This window comes from Mirounga leonina, unplaced genomic scaffold (assembly GCF_011800145.1).
Source record: "Mirounga leonina isolate KUSES-001 unplaced genomic scaffold, KU_Mleo_1.0 Mir_53, whole genome shotgun sequence".
NCBI lineage: Eukaryota > Metazoa > Chordata > Mammalia > Carnivora > Phocidae > Mirounga > Mirounga leonina.
In genome coordinates this window covers 41,821,768-41,849,287 of record NW_023270807.1, presented here as the reverse complement: position 1 = coordinate 41,849,287, position 27,520 = coordinate 41,821,768, and the positions used below count along the sequence as shown (strand labels likewise).

General features: G+C 39.3%; 1 protein-coding gene across 2 annotated transcripts in view; it reads left to right on the top strand.

The window, feature by feature from the left end:
* UBE3D (ubiquitin protein ligase E3D) overlaps nucleotides 1-21,193 on the top strand; it is a 155,516-nt gene extending 134,323 nt beyond the window's left edge. For both annotated transcript variants that reach the window (XM_034991087.1, XM_034991088.1), the window contains one exon: nucleotides 20,644-21,193. In XM_034991087.1, the coding sequence (XP_034846978.1) occupies nucleotides 20,644-20,796 (153 nt within the window). In that variant the 3' untranslated portion in view covers nucleotides 20,797-21,193. The remainder of the gene's footprint in view (nucleotides 1-20,643) is intronic.
* The last annotated feature ends 6,327 nt before the right edge of the window (nucleotides 21,194-27,520 follow it).

Below are 27,520 nucleotides of genomic sequence, written 5' to 3'. Positions count from 1 at the left end.
TTTTCATTTTTAGAGTCATATTCTATCCCTTCATTGTAGTTAACTGTTTTTTGTATATATATAAGTTGTTCTCTCTTTAAAATTTTGGAATACAGTTTCTTCTATCAGACCAAAATACACCCTAAATCTCTAGTGTATGGCTTTGTTCTAGTCTCCTGCCTGATCACATTCTCTCCCCTTTTTTTTTAATTTCTTTTTTCAACCAACTTCTTCTTATCAATACCTTTTATAAAATCTTGTATAATTTTCATCTTTACAGTCATATTCCATACCTTCATCGTATTTGCCCTTATTTTTGTACATATATAAGTTTTTCTTTCTTTAAAATTTTGGGAGGCAATTTCTTCTAACAGACCAAAATACACCCAAAATCTACTGTGTGGCTCTGATCTATTCACCAGCCTGATCATTTTCTTTTTTTCTTTCTTTCCCTTTCTTTTCCCCCTGGTTTCAGGTCTCTTCTGATTTCTTCAGTGTATATTTTTCTGGATTCATTGTTACCCTTTTAGCATTTTGTTCTCTCATTCATCTATTTTCCTCTGGACAAAATGACAAGACGGAAAAGCTCACCTCAAAAAAAAAGAGAAAGAGGCAGTACCGACTGCCAGGGTCCTAATCAATATGGACATTAGTAAGATGTTGGAACTTGAGTTCAGAATGACGATTATAAAGATACTAGCTGGGCTTGAAAAAAGCATGGAAGATACTAGAGAATTCCTTTCTGGAGAAATAAAAGAACTAAAATCTAACCAAGTTGAAATCAAAAAGGCTATTAATGAAGTGCAATAAAAAAATGGAGGCTCTAACTGCTAGGATAAATGAGGCAGAAGAGAGAATTAGTGATATAGAAGACCAAATGATGGAGAATAAAGAAGCTGAGAAAAAGAGAACTACTGGATCACAAGGGCAGAATTTTAGAGATAAGCAATACCATAAGATGAAACAAGAGTAGAATAATTGGGATCCCAGAAGAAGAAAGAGAGAGAGGGGCCGAATGTATATTGGAGCAAATTATAGCAGAGAACTTCCCTAATTTGGAGAAGGAAATGGGCATCAAAATCTAGGAGGCACAGAGAGCCCCCCTCAAAATCAATAAAAATAGGTCAACACCCCGACATCTAATAGTAAAACTTAACAAGTCTTAAAGACAAAGAGAAAATCGTGAAAGCAGCTTGGGACAAGAGATCTGTAACCTACAATGGTAGAAACATTAGATTGGCAGCAGACCTATCCACAGATACCTGGCAGGCCAGAAAGAAATGGCATTATACATTCAGAGCACTAAACAAGAAAAATATGCAGCCACGAATACTATATCCAGCTAGGCTGTCATTCAGAATAGAAGGAGAGATAAAAAGCTACCAGGACAAACAAAAACTAAAAGAATTTGCAAACATGAAACGAGCCCTACAAGAAATATTGAAAGGGGTCCTCTAAGCAAAGAGAGAGCCTAAAAGTAACATAGGCCAGAAAGGAATAAAGGGTCTATCCAACAAGAAGATCTAACAGTTGTAAATATCTATGCCCCTAACATGGGAACAGCCAGTTATAGAAGTCAATTAATAACAAAATCAAAGAAACACATCGACAACAATACAATAATAGTAGGGGACTTTAACACTCCCCTCACTGAAATGGACAGATCATCTAAGCAAAAGATTAACAAGGAAATAAAGGCTTTAAATAATACACTGGACCAAATGGACTTCACAGAGATATTCAGAACATTCCATCCCAAAGCATCAGAATACACATTCTTCTCTAGTGCCCATGGAACATTCTCCAGAATAGATCACATCCTAGGTCACAAATCAGGTCTCAACCAGTACCAAAAGACTGGGATCATTCCCTGCATATTTTTAGACCACAGTGCTTTGAAACTAGAACTCAGTCACAAAAGGACAGTTGGAAAGAACTCAAATACATGGAGGCTAAAGAGCATCCTACTAAAGAATGAATGGGTCAACCAGGAAATTAAAGAAGAATTAAAAGAATTCATGGAAACAAATAAAAATGAAAATACAACTGTTCAGAATCTCTGGGATGCAGCAAAGGCAGTCCTAAGAGGAAAGTATATAGCAATACAAGCTTTCTCAAGAAACAAGAAAGGTCTCAAATACACAACCTAACCCTACACCTAAAAGAGCTGGAGAAAGAACAGAAAATAAAGCCTAAACCCAGCAGGAGAAGAGAAATAATAAAGACCAGAGCAAAAATCAATGAAATAGAAACCAAAGGAACAGGAGAACAGATCAATGAAACTAGGAGCTGGTTCTTGGAAAGAATTAATAACATTGATAAACCTCTGGCCAGACTTACCAAAAAGAAAAGAGAAAGGACCCAAACAAATAAAATCATGAATGAAAGAGGAGAGATCACAACCAACACCAAAGAAATACAAACAATTATAAGAACATATGAGCAACTATATGCCAGCAAATTAGACAATCTGGAAGAAATGGATGCATTCCTAGAGATGTATAAACTACCAAAACTGAACCAGGAAGAAAAAGAAAACCTGAACAGACCCATAACCAGTAAGGAAATTGAAGCAGTAATCAAAAATCTCCCAACAAACAAGAGCCCAGGGCCAGATGGCTTCCCAGGGGAATTCTACCAAACATTTCAAGAAGAATTAATACCTATTCTTCTGAAACTGTTCCAAAAAATAGAAATGGAAGGAAAACTTCCAAACTCATTTTATGAGGTCAGCATTACCTTGATCCCAAAATCAAACACCCCATCAAAAAGGAGAATTACAGACCAATATCCCTGATGAACATGGATGCAAAAATTCTCACCAAATACTCACCAATAGGATCCACAGTACATTAAAAGGATTATTCACCACAACCAAGTGGGATTTATTCCTGGGCTGCAAGGTTGGTTCAACATCCACAAATCAATCAATGTGATACAATACATTAATAAAGGAAAGAACAAGAACCATATGATCCTCTCAATAGAGGCAGAAAAAGCATTTGACAAAGTACAGCATCCTTTCTCGATTAAAACTCTTCAGAGTGTAGGGATAGAGGGTACATACCTCAATATCATAAAAACCATCTATGAAAAACCCACAGTGAATATCATTCTCAATGGGGAAAAACTGAGAGCTTTCCAACTAAGGTCAAGAACATGGCAGGGATTTCCACTATCACCACTGCTATTCAACATAGTATTAGAAGTCCTAGCCACAGCAATTAGACAACAAAAAGAAATAAAAGGCGTCCAAATTGGCAAAGAAGAAGTCAAACTCTCACTCTTTGCAGATGATATGATACTGTATGTGGAAAACCCAAAGACTCCACCCAAAAACTGCTAGAACTCATACAGGAATTCAGTAAAGTGGCAGGATATAAAATCAATGCACAGAAATCAGTGGCATTTCTATACACCAACAAGACAGAAGAAAGAGAAATTAAGGAGTTGATCCCATTTACAATTGTACCCAAAACCATAAGATACCTAGGAATAAATCCGGAGGCAAAGATTCTGTACTCAGAAAACTATAAAATACTCATGAAAGAAATTGAGGAAGACACAAAGAAATGAAAAAATGTCCCATGGTCATGGATTGGAAGAACAAATATTGTGAAAATGTCAATGCTACCTAGAGTGATCTACACATTTAATGCAATCCCTATCAAAATACCATCAACTTTTTTCACAGAGCTGGAACAAATAATCCTAAAATTTGTACGGAACCAGAAAAGACCCCAGATAACCAGAGGAGTGTTGAAAAAGAAAAGCAAAGCTGGTGGCATCACAATTCCAGACTTCAAGCTCTATTACAAAGCTGCAATCATCAAGACAGTATGATACTGTCACAAAAACAGACATATAGATCAATGGAACTCAATCGAGAGCCTAGAAATGGACCCTCAACTCTCTCGTCAACTAATCTTCGACAAAGCAGGAAAGAATGTCCAATGGAGAATAGACTGTCTCTTCAACAAATGGTGTTGGGAAAATTCGACAGCCACATGCAGAAGAATGAAACTGGACCATTTTCTTACACCACACACAAAAATAGACTCAAAATGGATGAAAGACCCAAATGTGAGATAGAAATCCATCAAAATCCTTGAGAAGAACACAGGCAGCAACCTCTTTGACCTCAGCTGCAGCAACTTCTTCTTAGAAACATTGCCAAAGGCAAGGGAAGCAAGAGCAAAAATGAACTATTGGGACTTCATCAAGATAAGTTTTTGGGGGCGTCTGGGTGGCTCGGTTAAGCATCTGCCTTCAGCTCGGATCATGATCCCAGGGTCCTGGGATCAAGCCCCGCATCTGTCTCCCTGCTCGGTGGGAAGCCTGCTTCTCCCTCTCCCACTCCCCCTATCTGTGTTCCCTCTCTCGCTGTGTCTCTCTCTGTCAAATAAATAAATAAAAACTTTAAAAAGATAAAAAAAGATAAAAAGCTTTTGAACAGCAAAGGAAACAGTCAACAGAACCAAAAGACAACCAAGAGAGTGGGAGAAGACATTTGCAAATGACATCAGATTAAGGACTAGTATCCAAAATCAATAAAGAACTTATCAAACTCAACGCCCAGAGAACAAATAATCCAATCAAGAAATGGGCAGAAGACATGAACAGACATTTCTGCAAAGAAGACATCCAAATGGCCAACAGACACATGAAAAAGTGCTCAACATCACTCAGCATCAGGGAAATCCAAAACAAAACCTCAATAAGATACCACCTCACACCATTTAGAATGGCTAAAATTAACAAGTCAGGAAATGACAGATGTTGGCGAGGAGGCGGAGAAAGGGGAACCCTCCTACACTGTTGTTGGGAATGCAAGCTGGTGCAGCCACTCTGGAAAACATTGTGGAGTTTCCTCAAAAAGTTGAAAATAGAGCTACCTTATGACCCAGCAATTGCACTACTGGGTATTTACCCCAAAGATAGAAATGTAATGATCCGAAGGGGCACCTGCACTCCAGTGTTTATTGCTATAAACAATAAGCAATGTCTACAATAGACAAACTATGGAACGAGCCTAGATGTCCATCAATAGATGAATGGATAAAGAAGATGTGGTGTATATATATACAATGGAATTTTATGCAGCCATCAAAAAAAAGAAATCTTGCCATTTCCAATGATGTGGATGGAACTAGAGGGTATTATACTAAGCGAAATAAGTCAATCAGAAAAAGTCAAGTATCATATGATCTCACTGATACAAAGAATTTGAGAAACAAGACAGAGGATCATAGAAGAAGGGAGGGAAAAATGAAACGAGATGAAACCTGAGAGACAAACCATAAGAGACTCTTAATCTCAGGAAAGAAACTGAGGGTTGCTGGAGTGTTGGGGAGTGGGAGGGCTGGGTGGGCTGGGTGATGGACATTAGGGAGGGTGTGTGCTATGGTGAGCACTGTGAATTGTGTAAGACTGATGAATCACAGACCTGTACCTCTGAAACAAATAATACATTACATGTTTAAAAAAAATTTTAGATAGTAGGAAGGGAAAAATGAAGGGGGGGAATCAGAGGGGGAGATAAACCATGAGAGACTATGGACTCTGAGAAACAAACTGAGGGTTTTAGAGGGGAGGGAGGTGGGCGGATGGGTTAGCCCAGTGATGGGTATTAAAGAGGGCACGTATTGAATGGAGCACTGGTTGTTATACGCAAACGATGAATCATGGAATACTACATCAAAAACTAATGATGTAATATATGGTGACATAACATAATAAAATGAAATTTAAAAAAAAGATTTAAAAGACACATGAATTGTAATAATTGGAGCATATTTGGATTCTGATTTGAATAAACAACTGCTAAAACATTTTATGAGCTAATTGCAGAAATTGCATCACCGACTGGATATTTATGTTAAGGAATTACTAATATTTTAGTTTTAATCATGGCATTGTGGTTTTATTTTTATAGTAGTCCCTTTTTAAAGATATATACTGAATTATATACAAAATATTAGGTCTGGGATTTGCTTCAAGAGTTGTGGCAGGGATTTGGATGAAACATAGTGGCTATGGGTTGGTAATTATTGTTTCTGAGTAATGTTTATGAATTTGTTAGACTATCCTCTTTGCTAGAGAATGTTAATATTGGAAATTTTTCTTAAGTTAAAAACAAAAAACACTTAGGTATCCTGCAGATAGCTGGTGTCATGGGTTAACTGGCAGAAGTTTGAACAGGGAGGGATAGTTGCTAGGGATCACTGGACTTGAGTGAGGAGCCGTATCCTGCTGGGTTTCTTTATAGGTTTTTCAGAACAACATCAGTATCCCACTGATCCAACCTACCCCAAACATTTTTCTCTCCCTATTTGTTTATTAACATCATACTAATGTTATGAACCTAGGGTTTTTGAAAAAAGGAATGGGATTGTACACACTTATCTCATACTGGGTCTTGGTCGCCCAGATATCCTTACTGAGGGACTGCCATATGGGCCCACTTATTTCTCACAGCTTAGAAAGATGAAGACCTCTCAGGGAAAGAAATTTCAGGGAAATTTTTAAAAAACATTGTTTCTTTTCAAAGACATTTTTTACCCCTAAATCAATGGAAAATAGAAAACATTTGTCAAAAGTGTTTAAAGCCTATGCTGAGTGGAATAGTTCTGAGAGCACAGCACACCCAGTGGAATACTTATTTATGCTCACAGCCTTTTAGCAATCTAGGTGTGTTAAAGACACCCAAAACAATATGTGAGTTTCAAAATTTGCTTCACTCCCCATCGAAACATAATGTATTTTTTTTCTCACGGTTGACTTGGACAATTTATAGTTTTTACTCTCATCAGATCAAAACTTATGTTTCCATTTCTCCTCTTAAAACTCTAATCCTGCAAAAATTTTTTCTCATTTCACTGTGAAATAACCCTAGATACTTGATGTTCCATTTTGTAGCTTACCAGTCATGAATTTCAGACCTCTTAGGCACATGGAGGAAAGCTTTTGACTAAGCTTTCCCAGACAGGAGTGTGGAGAAGAGATTGCCTGTTCGGGGCCAGTCACAAACATTGCAGTGTCTGGTGCAATCTTTGACCAACAGAGGAAGAGGGAGACCCCTTCTTATAGATGAAGAAACTAAGGCACAAAGACTGAGTAGCCTTGACCATGTTGTCTCTGGAAAATACGTATGTTCTTTCTCCTAAACCAGGCTATCTCTTTCAGGTATATGTTGTGTCTGCCCTGACTTGCATTGAAGTAGGCACATTCTTCAGTTAATTGGTGATGCCAACTCACAGAAGTTGGATTTTTGTGGAGAGATGCCAAAATCCAGTCTCATAATGAGTTAAAGGCCAGCATTTTATGGCACTTAGCTGATTTTAAAGGATACTGGTATTTCCCAACAAAATATAGTTGAACTTTGGTCATTTCCAAGTATTTGATGCCCCAGTAGCCAGAATGGTCCAGTCCACATTGTAATACACTAATGATTGAGTGGTAATAGGTTGTGTTTATATCCACCTATTCATTCCCACCGTTTTACAGAATATCTTGAATAATCAGTCAGACTCTTCTTTCTAGTTAATATTATGATACAGTTTGGATATATTTGGTAAGGGCCTGATTGTTGTAAATTCATCCAAATAATTTCATGTATTAAAGACTCATAGTATAGTCTGTCATCCTGGATTCAGTGCTGAATTTTTAAGTAGATTATGTCCATAGCGAAGGATATGCTTGTTATCCCTGGGTTACTCCCCTATGAGTGCTACCCATTATACACCTCCAAAGAACCCCTACACAATCCTATCAGTGGCCTCTAGGCTTGGGGTTATTTTTCACATAGCAGGTGATATTTTGCACTAAGCCATCTACGTTCTTTATTTACAAACACAGTAGGTTTGCAGTGTTTTCTTCAGTATCTGCAATTTTGGTAACTGTCACTGGTACATGTTATTGTTACTTAGGGTAGTGTAAACAAATAAAAAAAGCCTTAGTTAAACCTTGGATATTTTATATATATAATCAACCATTTGTACTTCTTTCTTTAAAAATAATTAAAGAAACATAGATGCATTTATGAACAGCAGACAGAAGATGCATCTGTAGCAATATTTAAAATACACGAAACATTTAGGTATAGTAATAATAATAATAAGCTCTATTCATTTATTGAGGGACTCATCTGTTCAGGGCCTTCCAGGCCATTTACATTCTTTATCACTTATCCCTACAGCCATCAGAGGTCAGAATCAGAGGGAGCTGGGGCTCTCAGTGGTCATTCAGCTCAGAGGGTGGGGGCGGGGTAGGGGGGGTGCAGGTTTAGTCTCGGCTTTCCCTTAGTCCAGAGTCTGGATCTTTGCTCTCCTGCAGCTTCCAACTGTGCACGGAGTGCTGCCTTCTCATGCTAATCTGTTTTAATCTGTTTTTATATTTCTCTGTTTATTATACTCTATCTCTAACTTTCCAGTCTTTCCATATCAATTAGAGTTCACCTTTCTGCACCTTCCTAGTATCCCTCTGATCTTCTGGCTTCTCCTGGAGCTTAGATGGTGGGTATAAAACTTACGACTCTGAACCTTGATTACTACATGCCCTTTTCTAGTCCCAGACCCTAGGCTGTTCTTGACTTGGAGAAGCCCCATAAGCAGTTCCGTGTAAAAGAGCCCCTCTTTATTTTCCTTGGGGCATAGAGTGAAAAAAAGGCGGAGCTCGAAGTAAAACATCACATAGCATTGTCCTCTTCAGTGTGTTCCCCTCTGTCAGTGTGAGAGTTTACTTCTGTTTCATTTTGTAGTTATAAAATCCTCATAAGCCATTCTCTATCTGCCCTTTAAAATAAATAGATTAATTAACAGTTTTATGATCCCTGTTTATTTCTAGTAACTCCAAATAACAGGCTTAAGAAATAAATGCTGTTTATTTAAAAATGGATATATTACCATGTTTTCCTTTTTAAAGATTTATGTGTCCTTAAATATTATATTTTCAAAGTAATGCCTAAGTAGTAAATGGCCAAAGAAAATAAGCATCTGGTTACAGTTTGATCCCTTTCTTGCCAGTCCTTAACTGTTATTTGATGATTCCAAGTCATAATCTTCTTTACTAAACTGCCTAAACGATGCCAGTATAACTCATCCTGCTTTTTAAACTTACAGACAAAAATTCCTTTCTGAGATTTTGTGCCAATTTCTCATCTGTCCTGTTGGCTCTCTTCATTTGCCAGAAGCTTTCTCTTCTTTTTTTTTTTTTTTTAAGATTTTATTTATTTATTTGACAGAGAGAGACACAGCAAGAGAGGGAACACAAGCAGGGGGAGTGGGAGAGGGAGAAGCAGGCTTCCCGCCGAGCAGGGAGCCTGACGCGGGGCTCGATCCCAGGACCCTGGGATCATGACCTGAGCCGAAGGCAGACGCTTAACGACTGAGCCACCCAGGCGCCCAGAAGCTTTCTCTTCTAATCAAAGAATTATTTTCTCTTTACAAGAAGGGCTTTAATCTGCATTCTAGCTCTTCTTTCTCCTACTGATGTCTAATCCAAAAGAAGTAATCTACTTTCTTCTTAAGAAATAGAGTGCCTGCATCATTTTAACTGCTACTAAATCTGGCTTAAAATTGGAATATTATGGATTCTTTCTTCAACTGAAGTTACTATAGCAATTATCTCTTAACCATAATTAGGTAGAAGGGAGCTTTTATGATGGAATGAATACTAGGCTCAGAAACAAAGACCTGATTGCAAACCCAGTCTTGTTCCTTGCTTAAAGTAGTGAGAAAAGTTATTTACCTTCTCTGAATCTTGGTTCCTCTTTTATAATTTGGGGACAATTAAATTAGATATTTAATTCAAGTGGATTTTGTAGGATTTAGTGAGATGAGACTGCCTGGCGCTTAATTTTTTCACTGCATAAAAAACATATTAACATTTACTAAGGAACATTTACTAAGGAACTTTTACAAACTAATAAAAAAAGAAATTAAACCCCGTATTGGTAGGTAAAGAAAAAAAGATGTGAATTCAGTTAACCAGTTCACAAGAAAAACAAATTATTAAACATTTGGGAGAATGTTTAAACTCATAGCAATTAAATACATTCAAAAAGCATTGAGATGTCATTTGTTTTATTAAGTGCCGATTAAAAAATAAAGACCTAATAGTGATGACATTGCCAGTTGGTACAGCTCATTGGAAAAAATATGCATCAAATTATAATAATATTTATACTTTTCAATCTAGTAATCCCATTTCTGAGACTCAATCCTAAGGGAATATTCTAAAATATGGAAAAAAAATCTATAAACATAAAAATGATTATTTAATTGTTGATTATGATCTTAATAAACTTGGGAACAATTTAAGTTTATAATGGATTAAGTTCAGATGAAGTATTTTGCAGCTACTAAAATAAGAGTAAAGACCTAAGCAACATGTAAAAATGTTTATAATATCAAAAATATACACATATGATCATAGATATAAAAAATACATCTTAAAACTATGTAGAAGTAGATCCAAGTGACAATTTTTTTTTTAAGATTTATTTATTTGAGAGAGAGAAACAAAATCAGGGTAGAGGGAGAGAGAGAGAGAGAATCCTCAAGCAGACTCCCCGCTGAGTGCAGAGGCCAATGTGGGGTTCAGGCCCACAACCCTGAGATCATGACCTGAGCCGAAATCAGGAGTCAGACACTCAACCAACTGAACCACCCAGGTGATAATTATGTTAGATTATTATAGTATATGTTTTTTTCTTTTTTCCTGTTTCTCCAAATCTTTTGTAAGGTAATATTACTTTTTTTTAAGGTAATAATTACTTTTAGGAGTAAAATTAGAATTTAAGTCTAATGTATTCTGTCTGAAAAAAATATTTATTGCGTGCTTATTATGTGTGTGGAAAATCTGCTATGACATTTTGAGTCTAAAAACATGCCAGAATCTTTCTTCATTATTTACTCTAGCGCAATAAAAAAAGCAAAAAAGAATGCGCTTAGTGGACTATTTAGAATAAGTAGTTCATATACAACCTAAGATTTAAGGTGCTATTGTGTGTAACTAAGCGTTTAATGCCAGGCTGTCAGCCCAACCACATTAAATGTAATGGTGTTCTGTCTCACTATAGCGATCTGCTTTAGGACTCATTCCAAAATTAACTTACTGCCTTACTCGGGTCATTCCACGGAGGAAGATGGGATCTCAGTGATATATTGACCAGAACATCAGTGTGGGCAAGATTTTTAATAATGCATCTGAAAGCTACATGTAGGGGTAACTGGATTGAAGTAAGCTTTAGACAAGGTCATTTGCCAAGAATTGTAGCATTTTTTGTTGTGGTTGAAATTTTTACTGAAATAGTTGTAGATTCACTTGTAGTTATAAGAAATAATGTCAAAGATTGCCTGTGCACTTGTGCACTTTGCCCAGTTTTCTCCAGTGGAAACATTGTACAGAAACATTGCACGGTGTCACAAGCAGGGTACTGACATGGTACAGTCCCTCCCATCTTACTCACATTTCCCGGGTTTTATTTTACTCCTTTGTGTATGTGTGTACACATGTATTTCATTTCATACAATTTTATCACCTATGTATGTTTTGTTTCTACCACTACAGTCAAGACACTGAGCAGTTCCATTAACATTTCAACCAGGATCTATCCTATTGCCCTGTTATAATCCCACATCTCTCCCCTCTCCGCCACCCCTAGCCCCTGGCAACCGCTACCCTATCCTCTATTTGTAAAATTTTCTCATTTCAAAATGTTACATACATTGGAACACAATAGAAAATCCAGAAAATAAACCCACAAGTATATGGTCAGTTAATCTTTAACAAAGCAGGAAAGAATATCCAATGGGAAGAAAATCTCTTCAACAAATGATATTGGGAAAACTGGACAGCAACATGCAAAAGAATGAAACTGGACCACTTTCTTACACTATACACAAAAATAAATTCAGAATGGATTAAAGACCTAAATGTGCGACCTGAAACCAAAGAAATCCTAGAAGAGAACATAGGGAGTAGCTTCTTTGACATCAGCCATAACAACTTCTTTCCAGATAGGTCTCTTGAGGCAAGGGAAACAAAAGCAAAAGTAAACTACTGGGACTACATCAAAATAAAAAGCTTCTGCACAGGGAAGGAAATAAACAACAAAACTAAAAGGCAACCTACAGAATGGGAGAAGATGTTTGCAAATGACATATCTGATAAAGGGTTAGTATCCAAAATATATAAAGAACTTCTAAAATTCAACACCCAAAAAACAAATAATTCAATTAAAAAATGGGCAGAAGACATGAACAAACATTTCTCCAGAGCAGACACACAGATGGCCAACAGACACATGAAAAGATGCTCATCATCACTGTCATCAGGGAAATGCAAATCAAAACTGCAAAATCAAAACAATAAGACACCACCTCAACACCTGTCAGAATGGCTAAAATTAACACAAGAAACAACAGATGTTGGTGAGGATGTGGAGAAAGGGGAACCCTCTTGCACTGTTGGTGGAAATGCAAACTGATGCGGCCACTGTGGCATTTCCTCAAAAAGTTAAAAATAGAACTACCTTATGATCCAGCAATCATACTATTGGGTATTTACCCAAAGAATACAAGGACACTAATTCAGAGGGATATATGCACCCTTATGTTTATAGCAGCATATTTACAATAGCCAAGATATGGAAGCAGCCCAAGTGTCTGTTGATTGATGAATGGATAAAGAAGAAGGGGTATCTATATACAATGGCATATTATTCATCCATAGAAAAGAATGAAATCTTGCCATTTGCAACAACAGGGATGGTGCTGGAGATATAATGCTAAGTGAAATAAGTCAGAGAGAGGCAGATACCATATGATTTTACTCATAAGTGGAATTTTTTTTTTTTTAAGATTTTATTTATTTATTTAACAGAGAGAGACATAGCGAGAGAGGGAACACAAGCAGGGGGAGTGGGAGAGGGAGAAGCAGGCTTCCCACTGAGCAGGGAGCCCGATGTGGGGCTCGATCCCAGAACCCTGGGATCATGACCTGAGCCGAAGGCAGACGCTTAACGACTGAGCCACCCAGTCACCCCTCATATGTGGAATTTAAGAAACAAACAAGCAAAGGGATAAAAATAGAGACAAATCAAGAAACAGACTCTTAATTGTAGAGAACAAACTGATGGTTACCAGAGGGGAGTAGGGGTGAAGGATGGGTTAAATAGTGAAAAAGAAAAAAAAAAATTGTATAAATGAAGTTCTATAGTATATAACCTTTTGAAGTTGGCTTTTTTTAACTCAGCATAGTTCCCTGGAGATTCTTCCAAGTTGCATGTATCCGTAATTTGCTACTTGTTATTGCTCTATAGTATTCCACAATATGGATGTACCACAGTTTGTTTAACCATACCTCTGGGCTGATTCCAGTTTTTGGCTATTAAAATAATGCTGCCATAAACACTTGCATACAGGTTTTTATGTGCACATGAAGTTTTCGTTTCTCTGGTCTAAATGTCCAGGACTGCAATTGCTGGATCATATAATAATTACATGTTTAGTTTTCAAAGACATTGCTAAACTACTTTCTAGAATGCTCATACAATTGTCTATTTTCCCAGAAATGTATGGGAGATTTTGTTTCTTTGCCAGCTTTTCGTGCTGTCCTGGTAGCCTTATTTTGAATCAAAATTTGGGACAGTTTTCTTTACCTGAACTAACCAAATAGTTTTGGTAGAGACCCATGTGGGGTAACTAGATTTAGAAAATAAAACCACATTAGGGCATATCAGAAGCTGTCTCTCCCACCCGACCCCCCCCCCCCCCCCCCGGCAAAATCATTCACTTAACTCTTAATAGACTACAGAGTAGGTTGGTTTGAGATATTTGGCTCCTTTAGTCTTCAGATAACTAACCAAAAGGATCCAGCTCTTCTTTTGTAGGTGTTAGGCCCACTCTCCTTTATCAATATCAGGAAATAGGATTGGACATTGTTTCTTTCTCCCTTGTTTGACAATCTTCTAGAAAAAAAAATGTCTTCTAGAAGAAAAAAATGTTTTTATATGTATTTTTAAATCCCCTAGACCAGTCTTCACTTTGCACTGGTCTGGAAATGAAGATGCTGGATTAGGAGTTAGAAGACTTGTGTTTGAGTCCTTATTAGCCGTGTCACTATAAATAAGTCAGTTACTCTTTCTAAGTTTGCTCGGCTGCATAAAATGGATGGACGAGACCAATAGCTCTCAAACTCTAACATACCTTAGAATCACCTGGAAGACTTAGGAAACCAATTGCTGGGCCCCATCCCTAGAGTTTCTGATTCAGCAGGTCTAGAATTGGGGCACAAGAACTTGCCTCCCAACTTCCCAGGTGATGCCAGTGAAGCTGGACCAGAGACAGTACCTTGAGAACCACTGGGCTAGATTATGCTAAAATACCCTCTGGGCCCAACAGTCAATACCATCCTTTAACCACCCCTCCCCCCCAAAAGAAAACCCTCAAATTTGCTTTCTGGTGAAATTAGTTTTGCATTTGTCTTTTTCTTTTTCTTAAGTGATACAGATACATAGCAGAATTTAATTCCGCCATTAAAAAATATCATAGAACAATCATTGTCATGGGAAGCTTACCACAATACATTATTAGGCTTAAAAGAAGCTATATATTACAAAACAGCATATATAGAAATGTCCAGTTACACATAGAAAATGGAAGTCTAGAGAGATCTAAAATGTTAATAGTTATTGCTGTTCAAATTTTATTTTCCCTTTTTTTGTGCTTTTCTGTGTTTTCTAATTTTGTCTATAATTCATATAATCATTAACCAGTTATTGAAACAAAAAATTGAGCAATACAACTCTCAATTTCTCTTATTTTATTTTATTTTTTTGGTTTCTCAATGTTTTAATAATTACAGTAGAGAACATGTTGAATGCCAGCCAACAGAAGTAAGCTGTTCAGGTATGAGATAAAATTGTCCAGGACCGTTTACAAAGGCAGCTATGACCCTCCTTAGCCCTTTCCCTAAAAAATGTGGTAAATCACCTTGTGCCTTCTTCCTACTTGGCAGCATTCTGCACTCACGCACCTGAATAGGTCTGGCCCCAGGACCACACATTACAGTATCGCATTACTGCCTACTTAATATGTTGATGACACTTTGCCACTGTTAACTGGTGGGAATCACAGCCTTGGCTTCACCAGCTAATCTCTCCCGCATCCTTGACAGTAGGGTCAGAAAGCATTTTATCTGACATGTTTCTTGCTTGCTTGCATCTCTCTTAGAACAATTAATATTTACAAGTAAAATAGGAATTTAAAAATACCTAAGCAGCCTGAAATAAGATCTAAACAGACTGAAATAAGTCTGTATAGATGGCAGAAAGCAGTCATCTGCTATAGAAGGGGATTTTGTTTCGCAGGTGGGTTCAGGTCCCCGCCCGGGATTTCTAATTGTACTGATATCCCATATTGTCTTATTCACACTCATGCGTGTCAGTAGTAAGAAAGATAGATAAGAATGAGCATAGCTTCCTTGAAAGAGATGACTTTTAAAGTGGTTTTGCTGCTAAATGTTTGAATGAATCGATACTGGAGGAAAACACTCCTCTGTTTCAGCACCCTGGTAACTCTGGTTCTGACTAAACTTGTGTGGTCTGAGGCCTGTTGCCAAAGGCCGGCACGGTGGGGTTTCCACGACCCCATGTCCACGGCTGCGCCTGCACCGTGGGTTCCCTCCTGCCACCTTCTCTGCAGTAGATATTCCACAGGAATTAGAAACTCGAAAGACCTTTTGATTCGTTGAGCGGTGGTGTGTTTATTGTGGTGACACTGTTTTATATCATGCATTTGAACACCCACCCAGAATTATTTATTTTAACAAATACATGTTGTGCTTGAGGCCATATATTTTTATGTGACACCTAAAGACTCCTGCCGTCTAAATGGTGGCCCCATGTGTTTGCTATCATTAGCCCAGTGCCTGGATTTGCTTTCTAGAATGGGAAGCTTCAGTGATGGCGTCCGAACTCCTTGTTCATGACAATGCCAGCAGTATTGGCCACCGTCCCCTTATTCTGGAAGAACTGATGAGAATTTCATGTCTGGAACCTACTTGCTTTGGTGAATAGGCTCAAGATCCGGTAATCAGCCCACGTTTGCAGCCCTATCTAGAGATGAAGGGGCATCAGTCTTCCTCTCTCCCCCACACATAACCTCTCTTCTGATGCTCGACATACTGCTGGCTTTCCACCTAGATGTCCACTGCAAAACAGCCATGCCTAGCTTACCTGCGTCCCACGTCGATGAAAATTGGCAGGCTTTTTATGTATGTGGAAGTTATCATAGTGCATCCATGGCTTAGAGAAAATACAAGGTCAAGGTTTCAAGTAACTCCCAGATGTCCATCTTACTACATTTTCCTACTTTCTTTTTTTTTTTTTTTTTAAGATTTTATTTATTTATTTGACAGAGAGAGAGACAGCGAGAGAGGGAACACAAGCAGGGCGAGAGGGAGAGGGAGAAGCAGGCCTCCTGCTGAGCAGGGAGCCCGATGCGGGGCTCGATCCTAGGACCCTGGGATCATGACCTGAGCCACCCAGGCACCCCTTTTCCTACTTTCTAAAAGTTCTTACAGTTTTTGTGCAGTGTGGAGTTGGAAGGCTGCACTGATGTTCCCTTAGTCTAGAGTTTCGGTCCACAGCTAAGTAAGGGACAGGCTCTTCTTCCTCACTGTATTATTTCTCTGGTCTTTTGTTCCGTCCCTACTGTTTGCTAATCCTTCAGCAAGCCACCGCCCTTCAGGAGGAGAAAGTGCCATGCTGTTCTAGGCCAGCTTTTTGCCTCCCTGTCAGCACAGTGTTCATAATCAGAGTAAGAACGACCTCTCTCAAGGTACTGCCTCAGAAATCGTACTTCCTTTCATAACCCAAGAAGAGTTTTTTTCTCCCGGCAGGCATTCGGCATCCATCTTAAACTTATCCCACCTTATTAGAATCATCTCATTCCTGGGCTGTCTACCCCGCTGACATGTTAGCACCGTTAAGAGGACGCCTCCTCTGTGTACTCTGGGACTGGGACAGTCACTGGCACCTAGACAACACTTAGTGACTCAATGAGTTGAATGAATAAAGCCAGCCTGCCAGCCTACAGGAAGGAATACCTTACACTGTCCGTCCAACTTGAAAAGTGGAGGCCAGGTATTACCAGCATGGGCTGGACCCATGCTGTATTCGCGAGTTAGTAAAAATTGCTTCATTTTATGATTTGACAGATGCTTGAAAGAGTCATTTTCTGATATTTTTATATTTACATTTATATTTTTTTATTTTGTCAATGAGGTTTGATTTTAGAAACTGTTGTATAATATAGAGTATAAACTCTCTTTTTCCATGCCATTAAAGCATTCTATTTCAGAACCTAACTTTGAACATGAGCCATACCTACACAAAAGTACATATTGAATGCATGGTTTTATATATTTATTTTTTTAAGTCTACAGTACCCTTTAAAAGGAACATTCGGGTATGGCTGTGCTTATTCTAAAGAGTCTTTTCTAAAGCTTACAATTATTATGAAATTCACATTTTCCAGTATTTTCCAGTTTTATCTGTCTTATTAACACACCCCGAAGCACTTAGATAACCTTTTCTTTTCTTTTTTTTTTTTTGATAACCTTTTCTTTTAATGCTAATGTTATCTTGTGCAGCCTGCTTTGACGGCATATTTTTTTACTGATTGAAAGTTCAAATCTATGTTGAAGAATTGAATTTAGTAATACGAATTTGTTAACTAACATAAAAGAACACTAAAAAGTGTTTTAACATATTATGTAAATGTATTGAAGCATTTTAAACTTAATATCTGGTCAGCTATCACATCAGCCTAGTGCTGTTTGTTGTGGTTGAAGAAGATTGTTTTTAGGTGATGACTCAAAGCAGAGACATTTTTAGACATCTTAACTTCCTCTCCCTCTTCCTATTCCCAACTGTCCAAATTCAGGTGCACAGAATATGGAGACTCAAACCTTATAGCCAACAGGAAAGAGTCCCTCTTCACCTTGTTTGTAATAATAATATATACTTCTGTAACTATATGTTCCAGAATGTAAGCTGTAGCTTTACTTTCCAGAATAAAACTAAAAAGATGAAATACAAGGGGTTTTCCCAGTGTGATGAAACAAAATTATCCTCAAAATAAATGGCAGTTAAGGAAAGCAGTTTTTGCTGTCATGGATAAAAGCTAGAGAACACAAAATCAGCATTTGAAATATATTAACTCACAGTGTTTTAAATAAAAAGAAGCTAAAATGCATTGTATAGTACCTGTTCCCAAGGATGATTGCAGTTTCTTGTTATTAAGTCCTGCAAAATACATTATGTACTTAGCAGGCAGAACTATGAAAACCAGAGATGACAAAAGACATATTAGGTCAAATTTTAAAGTTTTTCTTCTTTTGGGGGGGGGGGGTGCGGCGCCATTTTGCATTATTTAATCAGCTCAGTCTCTATGCAGCTGTTCCATCCCAAGTTCATGTTCACCGGCATGCAAAAGAAGATAAATCTTTGATATTTGAGGCAATAATGAAGATTAAAAGTCCCCAAACCTCTGCCGTTTACGTCATTCATCTGAAAACTTCTAGTGGGAAAGGCATGTATTAAGAATCAAAATTTCTTCCTCAGTCCATGATTGCCACTTAATAGCTCTGTCTCCAGAGCAAGTCACTTAATTTTTCTGAGCTTCTGTTTCTTCATTTGCTTTATGTAAATCACAGGTTGTGCTCAGTCCAAAGCATTCCAAAGAGGCTTCCTATGCTATGAAGTGTTTTACAAGTGTCGGGTAGGTTCTGTAATAATTCCCATTTTGCAGATGAGGAAGGGCTGAGAGAGGCTGCTGACAAGTTTGTTGAAGGTCACATGGCTGGCGAATTGAGATCTAGTTTTAAGATCCCGTGTCTATAACGTGGGTATTTTTCAGCATCAGTACTATTGACATTTTAGGACTGATAATTCTTTCTTGGGCGGCGGAGGGGGGCAGTCCTGTGCATCATAACATGTTTAGCAACACCCCTGGCTCTATCCCCTAGATGCCAACAGCATTCCCCAATTTATGATAACCAAAAATGTCCACAGACACTGCCACATGTCCCCTGGCAGGCAAAATCACCCCAAGTTGAGAACCACTGGCCTGTGTGATTCCAGAGCTAAAGTTATTAACCACTTGTATGATGACATTTATCAGTATTATCATTATTCTGAGTGGTTCCTGGTTGGAATACTCCAAGACATAGCAATTTTCGAAATTAAAAAGGAGATAACTGGTTTTCATCCATGGTTTCCCTGTTTCTGAATATGAACAGTGGCATTGTCTTCTTTGGAAGGTCCCCATGAACTGTTCTTACAGAGTCAGGGTCACCTGACGGAGACACTATCCACAGTGAGCCAGAAGTCAGACTGAACGACCTTCCCCTGTAATTCTGTGACCATCCCCTCAGGGGCCCCACTGTTGTCTCTTGAACTGCCCCTTCTCGTCTGGTAGATGCATGGGCTTCTGATATCAGCCGAGAGGCACAGAAGAGAAACACACGTATCTTCATAACCATGATCCCATTTAATCTTCACAGTAAGCCTTTGAAGTTTGTATCTGTTGTCTGCGTTTACATTTTGTTTAGGAATCTTAACCTTTCTTCCTTGCCTGCTCCTTCAACTTTGGTGTTCTCATTGCAGAACCTGATATAGAAAACTCAGCAGGAAGCTGATAAGGAAACTCAGCAGGTGCCTTTCTCACCAGCACTGTATGAGGAGTAACATCCTTCTGAATTACTCAACATAAAGCAGATGCTTTCTGCCCTGCATGACTCTTCCTTTTTCCTTTCCCCTTAACAGGGATCATTAAATACATGCCTCCTTTGACTGCATTTGGGGACTTAAGAACCAACTGTCCAAGAGTAGAATGTATTTATTTCTGTTGCTCACTCTCCCGTCCCCCGTCCCCCCACCCACAACAAGGCCAAGCATGAGCTTACCAGTCCTCCCACACTTCCCCATCTTTGTCGCTAATCTGCAGTCTGCTCTCTTCCTGATACAGGCACGCTTCCCAATTTATTATCACCTCTGAACTAAAACTTTCTAAACTTCTATGATTAGCTTTATTGTTTCTCTGTGGTTTAAAACTATTGGGTAAATAGATGCATTTGATCTGGGCCTCATTCAATTTGTAGGTAGACCTGTCTGAATTTTTTTACACACTAAGTTTTAAGATCAGTTGCTACTGACAAGCACAATAGATATAATTGAGTGTGATGCAAATCATTGGCATGACTTGAGGAGAGGCTAGCCGTGAGGAAATGGACTTGCCTGGGAATATTCAGGACTCGAAATTCTGCTCAAGGAAGGTCCGAAACAGTAGTTGGAACCCATGGAAAAGAGGACTGGATCACTTTACGGCAGTGCAACCTGAGTATCAATTAAAACTTTTATTTATTTTTTTTCTTTAAAGGGCATGTGAATCATGTTAATTACTACATGGTTCATTAAAAAAGGAGTAATTGGCTCCTGCTGTAAAATGGCAACGTCTGCCCCGACGAGTCATTTTTCTTTCTTAGATCAGCTTGCATCCTTGTTGACCGGATTTACCTGATTATGATCTGTTGTGCATTTAGCCGTTTCATCATGTTGTATAAGTAAAGCATCGTGGGTTTTCTTTGCTTCTCCAGGTGGCCTTTTTGAAGATGGAACCGTTGGAGCCAAGGCACCCTCTCCCTGGCAGGCAGCTCTCCAGGCCTGAGGCCAGCGTTCTGCATGGTGGGCAGTCATCACAGACACAAGAACCCGAGCTCCAGAATAAGAGCATTGCATGGAAGTTGTGAGTTGACTTGTTGGCATATTGTCTCTAAGAGAGGAGTTCACTTCAAATCTTTGAAGAACCAAGGCCACGAAGAAAGTTGTAGTCGCAGAGAAGTTATGTCTCTGTTTCCCACAGAGAGGAATATTCAAATATGTGGTGTGTCAGCAGCTCCTGGGAGGATATTCACTCCTGGAGTCCCGTCTGTCCCTTGGGGGATGGAGTGAGGGACTCCGTTGGTGGAACTGAATGTTAACTGCTATACATCCAGGCAGATAGACTTATAAACTTCCCATTCGCTTTGCTGAAAACAAATTTTTGGAAAGAAAAATAGAGAATTTTGTATACCTTATTCAGAAGAGATGCTCTGTAAATAAATGTGTGTTGAATGAATGATTAACAAATTAAAGGTTTTCCTGGGTATGCAGACCTGCACTTGTTCCTTTTGTTCTTTATTTCCTTTACCAAATACTATTGCCTATCCACCAATAGACCTCGCCAGCCTCCCATTACAGAAGTATCTTAGTCCCTGTGAGCCAGAGCAGATGGAGAGGAGACCATGAATGGAAAAGGACAGAGCTAGAGGGAATCCTACAGAGCACGGGTGAGCCGCTGATTTCAGAGAAGGTTTGATCCTCGCCTGTTGTCACCGGCTCCGGGCAGAGCTGGGGCGGGAGCCGGGGCCAGGCAGATCTCCTTTCCCACTCTGCAGTCAGGAGGACCATCTGCATGTAAACTGTACTGGCTGCTCATCCAGCCTGTTGGCGTTCATCTGAGCCTGCAGACCACCTAATACCTCTCTGCCCCAAATACTCGGGGTTTTACCTCCCCTTATTTCCTAACACTCAAAACACCGGTGTCCCTCAGCCTTGTGCTTTGGTGAACTTTTTGTTTCACCGAGACACTTGCCTGCCAGCATCGCAGCATGGTGGGGCACTCCGAATCTGTCACCGGCAGACCGGCCGAGGAATAAAACCCATCTGTTTGACCCTGCAGAGTCCCTTTATTAAGCACAGTTGGAAACATGGAAGATGTCAGTGATATGTCCAAGACACACGGCCAGAGACAAGAATTAGTTGGGCTTCTCGTAGGCTACTAAGCTCCCAAACAGCAAGCTGATTTTTTGTGCTTTAGATTTCTAGCTGTCCGCATAGAGCACGATATCTCAGTGTTGGCACCATTTACATTTGGGGCCTGGTGATTATTTGTCGTGGGAGACTGTCCTGTGCTGTGGGGAGGAAAGATCTTTTTCCCTGTGCCTTCCTAGGTTCAATGGCTGCAGCTTACAAATCAAACTGATAAAAGATTAACAAGAAAAAAAAAAATTTAATTACATACATCCACACAGGAGTTTCACAAAGAAATGAGACTCAAAAGGAGGTGGTCAGATAATTGAGGTTTATATACCATCTTAGGCTAAACAAAGAAAAAAGAGTTTTGGGCTTCTTGGCAAGGGAGGCAAATTATAGGAAGGTAAGGGAAGGAAATGTATGGTAATAGGGTTGTCTTGTTAGGCAGATAAGAGTTGCTCAGATGATAAGAGTTGTCTCCCAGAGTAGCTCTTTTCCTGGTACAGAGACTTCTTTACAAATGGAAGTTTCCTTTATAAATGTAAATTTCATTTGCAAAAGAGGAAATTTGTACTTTATTTTGAGGCAGTTACATGGAGGTAAAGAGCTTTTTCTGCCTCTGTCTTTAGCTCAAAATAATCCTTACATCACAGCGGTGCATTTTGTGGGGACATAGTCTGGTACCCTTCAGTGCCCTGAAGGATATTTAGCAGCATCCCTGGGCTCTACCCACCAGATTCCAGTTGTCCCCCTACCCCAGTTGTGATGACTAAAAACATCAGCAGACATTGCCCTGGAGTCCAAAATCGACCCCAGTTGAGAACCACTGCCTTAGAGAATGAAACAAAATTTGGTGGCTACGTATATTTGTGTGTTGCCACTGACACAGCCATTACCAAATCTAGGTCTTTTGTGGCATGTGGTCCGGCCTTAGTGTACCACTGCTTTCACAGAGGAATGCGTTAATGATGAATACTTTTGTGTGTGAATATTTCTTAAGAGTTCCGTTTGTATTGTTGGAGACTGGAATCAACTCAGTGAAGCAGAGTTCAGTCTGCGTGAAAGGGAAGTGTCTTCTGAGATGGCCTTTCTTCCTCTGGAGAAGAAAGCAGCTGTGACTGTGTGTTTGCATTTTAGATGGTGACGGTGCTCATGGTTCAGGACAACGCTACCACTCAACAAAACCCAGCAGAAGAGCGTTCTACTTTGCTAACCTTGTCTATGTGAAATCAAGTTGAGTCAAGTATGGTTAGACCCCTTCTCGCTCTGAGTCTTAGGAGGAGCCAAGCCACAGAGAGCTAAGCACAGCTTCTTCCTGATGGCACAGGTGGGGAGCGGAGGCGGAGTGGCTGTGAGAAGCTCGGAGGGAGGGCAGGAGTCAGAGGAGGTCAGTCCGTTTCTCTCTCTCTCTCTCTCTCTCTCTCTCGCACACACACAAACACACACAGAGATTTCTTTCTGTAGACTGCAGTTACTGTGTGAAGTTGCATCTGTCATGCAACTTAAAATCTTGCCGTGGTGAGGTTCTCAAGCCCAGCAGGTCTCCACCGGCTGTCCCAGGGATGGGAAGGGAGGTGTGCCCGAAGGGAGCTGTTAACATCTAAGCACTGGGTAGGTCTGAGGGTAACGTGTAAACCTGTAAGAGTCTTCTTCTTTAGGGACACAGGGAGTGGGGAAAGGAGGGGAAAGGGAGCCGTTTTATTTAACCTTTTCTCTTTGCTAAAAAGAAAAAATTGCTTCTCTCTCTCTGAGGAGGACAGAAATATCCAGCATTAAAGAGATTTAGTTACACCACATAAGGAGGGCTAGAGAGAATTGAAGCAGGCTGTACAAGCTCATTGTTGGCCCTTGGAAGTCATTCCACATTAGCCTCCTGTGTCTTATGAGTACAGTTCCGCTATCTATTCAGTAGCGGTCCTAGATAATGGTAACATAGAATTCCGATATACTATTAAGAGTTGCAAAAAAAAAAAAAAAAATCAACCAGGGTTAGCCAGCAAAAAGAGGAGAGGACATTGTGGGTAAAAAAAATGTTCACTGTCATATCAAGTGAGTAATTCTACGCATGACACTACGGATGGTCTTTAACATTAAGCACCTCATGCAGTGCTCTCCAGGACTTTGTGAGACAGGTGCTGGTATTTTCCCATTTTACAGATAGTTTTACCCTATCTGTACTTCACCCAGACAAGGGAGCCACTTGTGCAGTTTGCCTCAAATGGTCAGAGAACTCTGCGTAAGAAGCCTCTGGGTGAAAGAAGAACAAACGGAGTAGATCTAATGAAGCAGGTTTTTTTCCTTTTTTTAAAGATTTTATTTATTTATTTGACAGACACAGCGAGAGAGGGAACACAAGCAGGGGGAGCGGGAGAGGGAGAAGCAGGCTTCCCACGGAGCAGGGAGCCCAATGCGGGGCTTGATCCCAGGACCCTGGGATCATGACCTGAGCCGAAGGCAGACGCTTAACGACTGAGCCACCCAGGTGCCCCATGAAGCAGGTTTTTTAAATAATTGGGAATTAGGCAAGAAACAGGGCAAGAAAAATACCATGTAGTATTTGAGAATGATTGAAGTTAAGGGAAGGTACAGGAAAAGTAAAAAAGAAATTAGAAACCCCAGAAATGGTAAAAATCCAAATGACAGTCAAAATAATAATAATAACAGGTACTGTTTATTGTTAGCCATATCCCAGGTCTTGCTCTATGTGCTTTCATGTATTATCTCTCTTTTAATCCTCAAAATAATCCTCTGAGGGAATTCTTATAATCCCTATCTTTATGTGAGGATGCTGAGGGGCCAGAGGGTAGGTGGATATTTCAGACACACAGTAAGAAGCAGAGCGGGGTTTAGAGCACAGGCACCTAATCGTTATTCCATTGACCCTCCTGGATACCAGTGATGGAATTAAAACAGTCAAGAAAGAAAGAGAAGGGGGGCGGGAGGAAGGAAGGAAGGAGGGAGGAAGGAAGGGGCAAGAAAGAGGGAGAGAGGGAAAGAAAGAAGGAAAGGAAGAAAAAGAAAAGGAAAAGGAGGTTGACGAGAACCAGAGCCATATTAAAACACCAAATTTCCAATCCATTTTGGATATCTGAAAACTGCTGTAAATTAGTGTTTCTGTGAACTCATTCTTACCTGGTATAACAACAATAGATAGACGCTGTTGAAAACTTCTACTGGCCACCCATTTTGGCAAACCAATCTCTAATAAGTTTGTTCATTTGATGTGTATTTATTGAAAACCTACTATATGCCAGGCATAGTTCTGAGTACTGCAGATAGGATCAAACAAAGTCCCTGCCCTCATGAGTTTACATTCTCATGAGGGAACAGACAAAAAAGAAATGTTGTATTTCTATGTGAGGTTAAATGCTAACAAGGTTAAATGGTTTTGTATGATGGATAAAGCCAGTCTAGTTGTTGTCCCTGGGACATTTGTTTTTGTCCTTAATGTATAACAAAAATTAGTTGGGACCCACATTTCATTATAATTCAGGAATATAAGGATGACTATATCTTAGTCTGTAGTTAGAAAAGCATTAACATTTATCTTACACATCAGAGGGATGGTTCCCACTAATTGCTTATCTAAGAGTCCTACATCTTCTTAAATACTCAAGAGCACTCAGTGTGACATGACATAACAATTTCTCTTTGTTTGCCTCTTGAGATTCTTTAGGCTTTTATCTACTGAACCAGAGCTAATCATCATTCCTTAATCTGGGGGAAAAAGTGGGAGGGAGTTACATGGAAATAAGTTCTTTTAACAGGGTAACTTCCCTAGTTTTAAAAGGAATGATAAACACTTGCTTAAAAGAACATTTTATTTTATTATTTTTTTATTTTTTTAAAGATTTTATTCATTTATTTGAGAGAGAGCGAGAGAGCGAGAGAGAGCGCATGTGCAGGGGGGAGGGGTGGAGGGAGAGGGGGTGGAAGGACTTCTGGCTGAGCAAGGAGGCTGTCATCACAGGGCTGAGATCATGACCTGGGCGGAAGGCAGACGTTTAGCCGACTGAGCCACCCAGGCACCCCTTAAAAGAACATTTTAGAAAGCATCAAACCTATACCATACTATTCTTTTTAAAATATGGTTTCATTTTCATGCAGGAATAGATTAAACCAGCTTGTGCTCAAACTTGTTACAGATAAAGTAGGAAACCCATTTTCGGGGCCCCCACATTAATGCTAGGGCCCTTTGGCTACAAGGTGCAATGAACAGAGTGCAGGGTTTGCCCAGACCCACCTGTGACCTTCCACAGCCTTTCTGGTCAGAATGGGAATTGCTGACAAGAGGACTCCATTTCATGTTCCAGTAAAAATTTTTCCTTTTATCTTAATTATGTTTTGGAGGAAAAAAAGAGAAGGATTCATATTGCCGTAACTTGTTTATACACTCTCTTAGTGTCCTGGTTGCAAATTTCAATATGTATACCAAAAAGACCCAAATCAAGAGCACCTTAAGTGGGTAACTTCATTTAAAACTTAATTTGGAGTTTCTGGCTGAACCTTTTCTAAACTCAAGAAAAGAGCTCGTTACTCTTTGCCCAGAACCTTCCAGGCATGGCAGGCTTTCTGTAGACTTAAGCTAGAAAAGGAATTGTAGAAACAAAGCACTTTATACATGCTCATAAAATAACAAAATCTGTTTCTTCACTGAGTCTTCGGAAACCTGTGCTTGGGAACAGAAACAGATCTCTCTGACATACCTCCCCTTCATTTCCTACCACTCTCCCTGCCCCTCCCTGAACAGTACCATTTTTAGAAAAATGAGCCAGAAGTGCTAGTTACTCTTGTATTCCCTTCCAGAGTCAAGACTTAAGGGTTGTGGCCTCTTCATTTGAAACTGTTGGAGAACAAGAATTCTTGTCCCCTCAAAGAGACTTCTAGCTGCACTAAGAATCAAATTGACATGAGACAGATTAACGGGAGAAAATCAAATTTAAATAGCATATGTATGAGGAATCCGCACAGACATGGAAATTCCATAGACAGGCAAAATGAGGTCTATATGTCATCCTGAACTAAGGAGAAGGGGGTAGAGATCTGGGACCTCAGAGGGAAGAATGTAATTCACTGAATGATAGGAAGTAGAGCATATGTGTGGTGATTAGATGTTTGCCCTGCCACACAGATGGGTCACTCAGATAAAATTTATCACTGCTAATAACCCTTATTCTGAGAAAGGACCCCCCCCCCAATTTAGATTCTTCTAGGCAATTACGGGAGGAGCAAATGTTCTCTTGAGCCTGTAGGGTCTCAGTTGCCTTCAGCTCAAAATAATCTTCATGCCAGAATGGCCCATCTATAGGACTTTCTCCTCATAGGATGGGAACAATATCAAAATTAGTCATTATTAGGGTTTTGTTCCCCATGATAAAGTCTTTTTTTTTTAATTTGACTATAGTCATCATTAGTTTTATGTTCCATAATAGTACATATTGGACTTAGAAAGTATACCATCCACTTAAACTTTGTAAAAAAAAAAATAATAATAATTACAGCTTCTTCCCTTTCTTCCAAATGTCCTGAATAATAAACTCAACAAAAGGCACTATAAATTCTTTCAAATGTCCTTGTGATCATAAAGCTTAGTCCAAATGTTAAGAAAGAATTCTTGAAAGGCACATAAGGTAACAAAGGCATTTAAATAAAATTCCACATTTTAATTCAATAAAATCT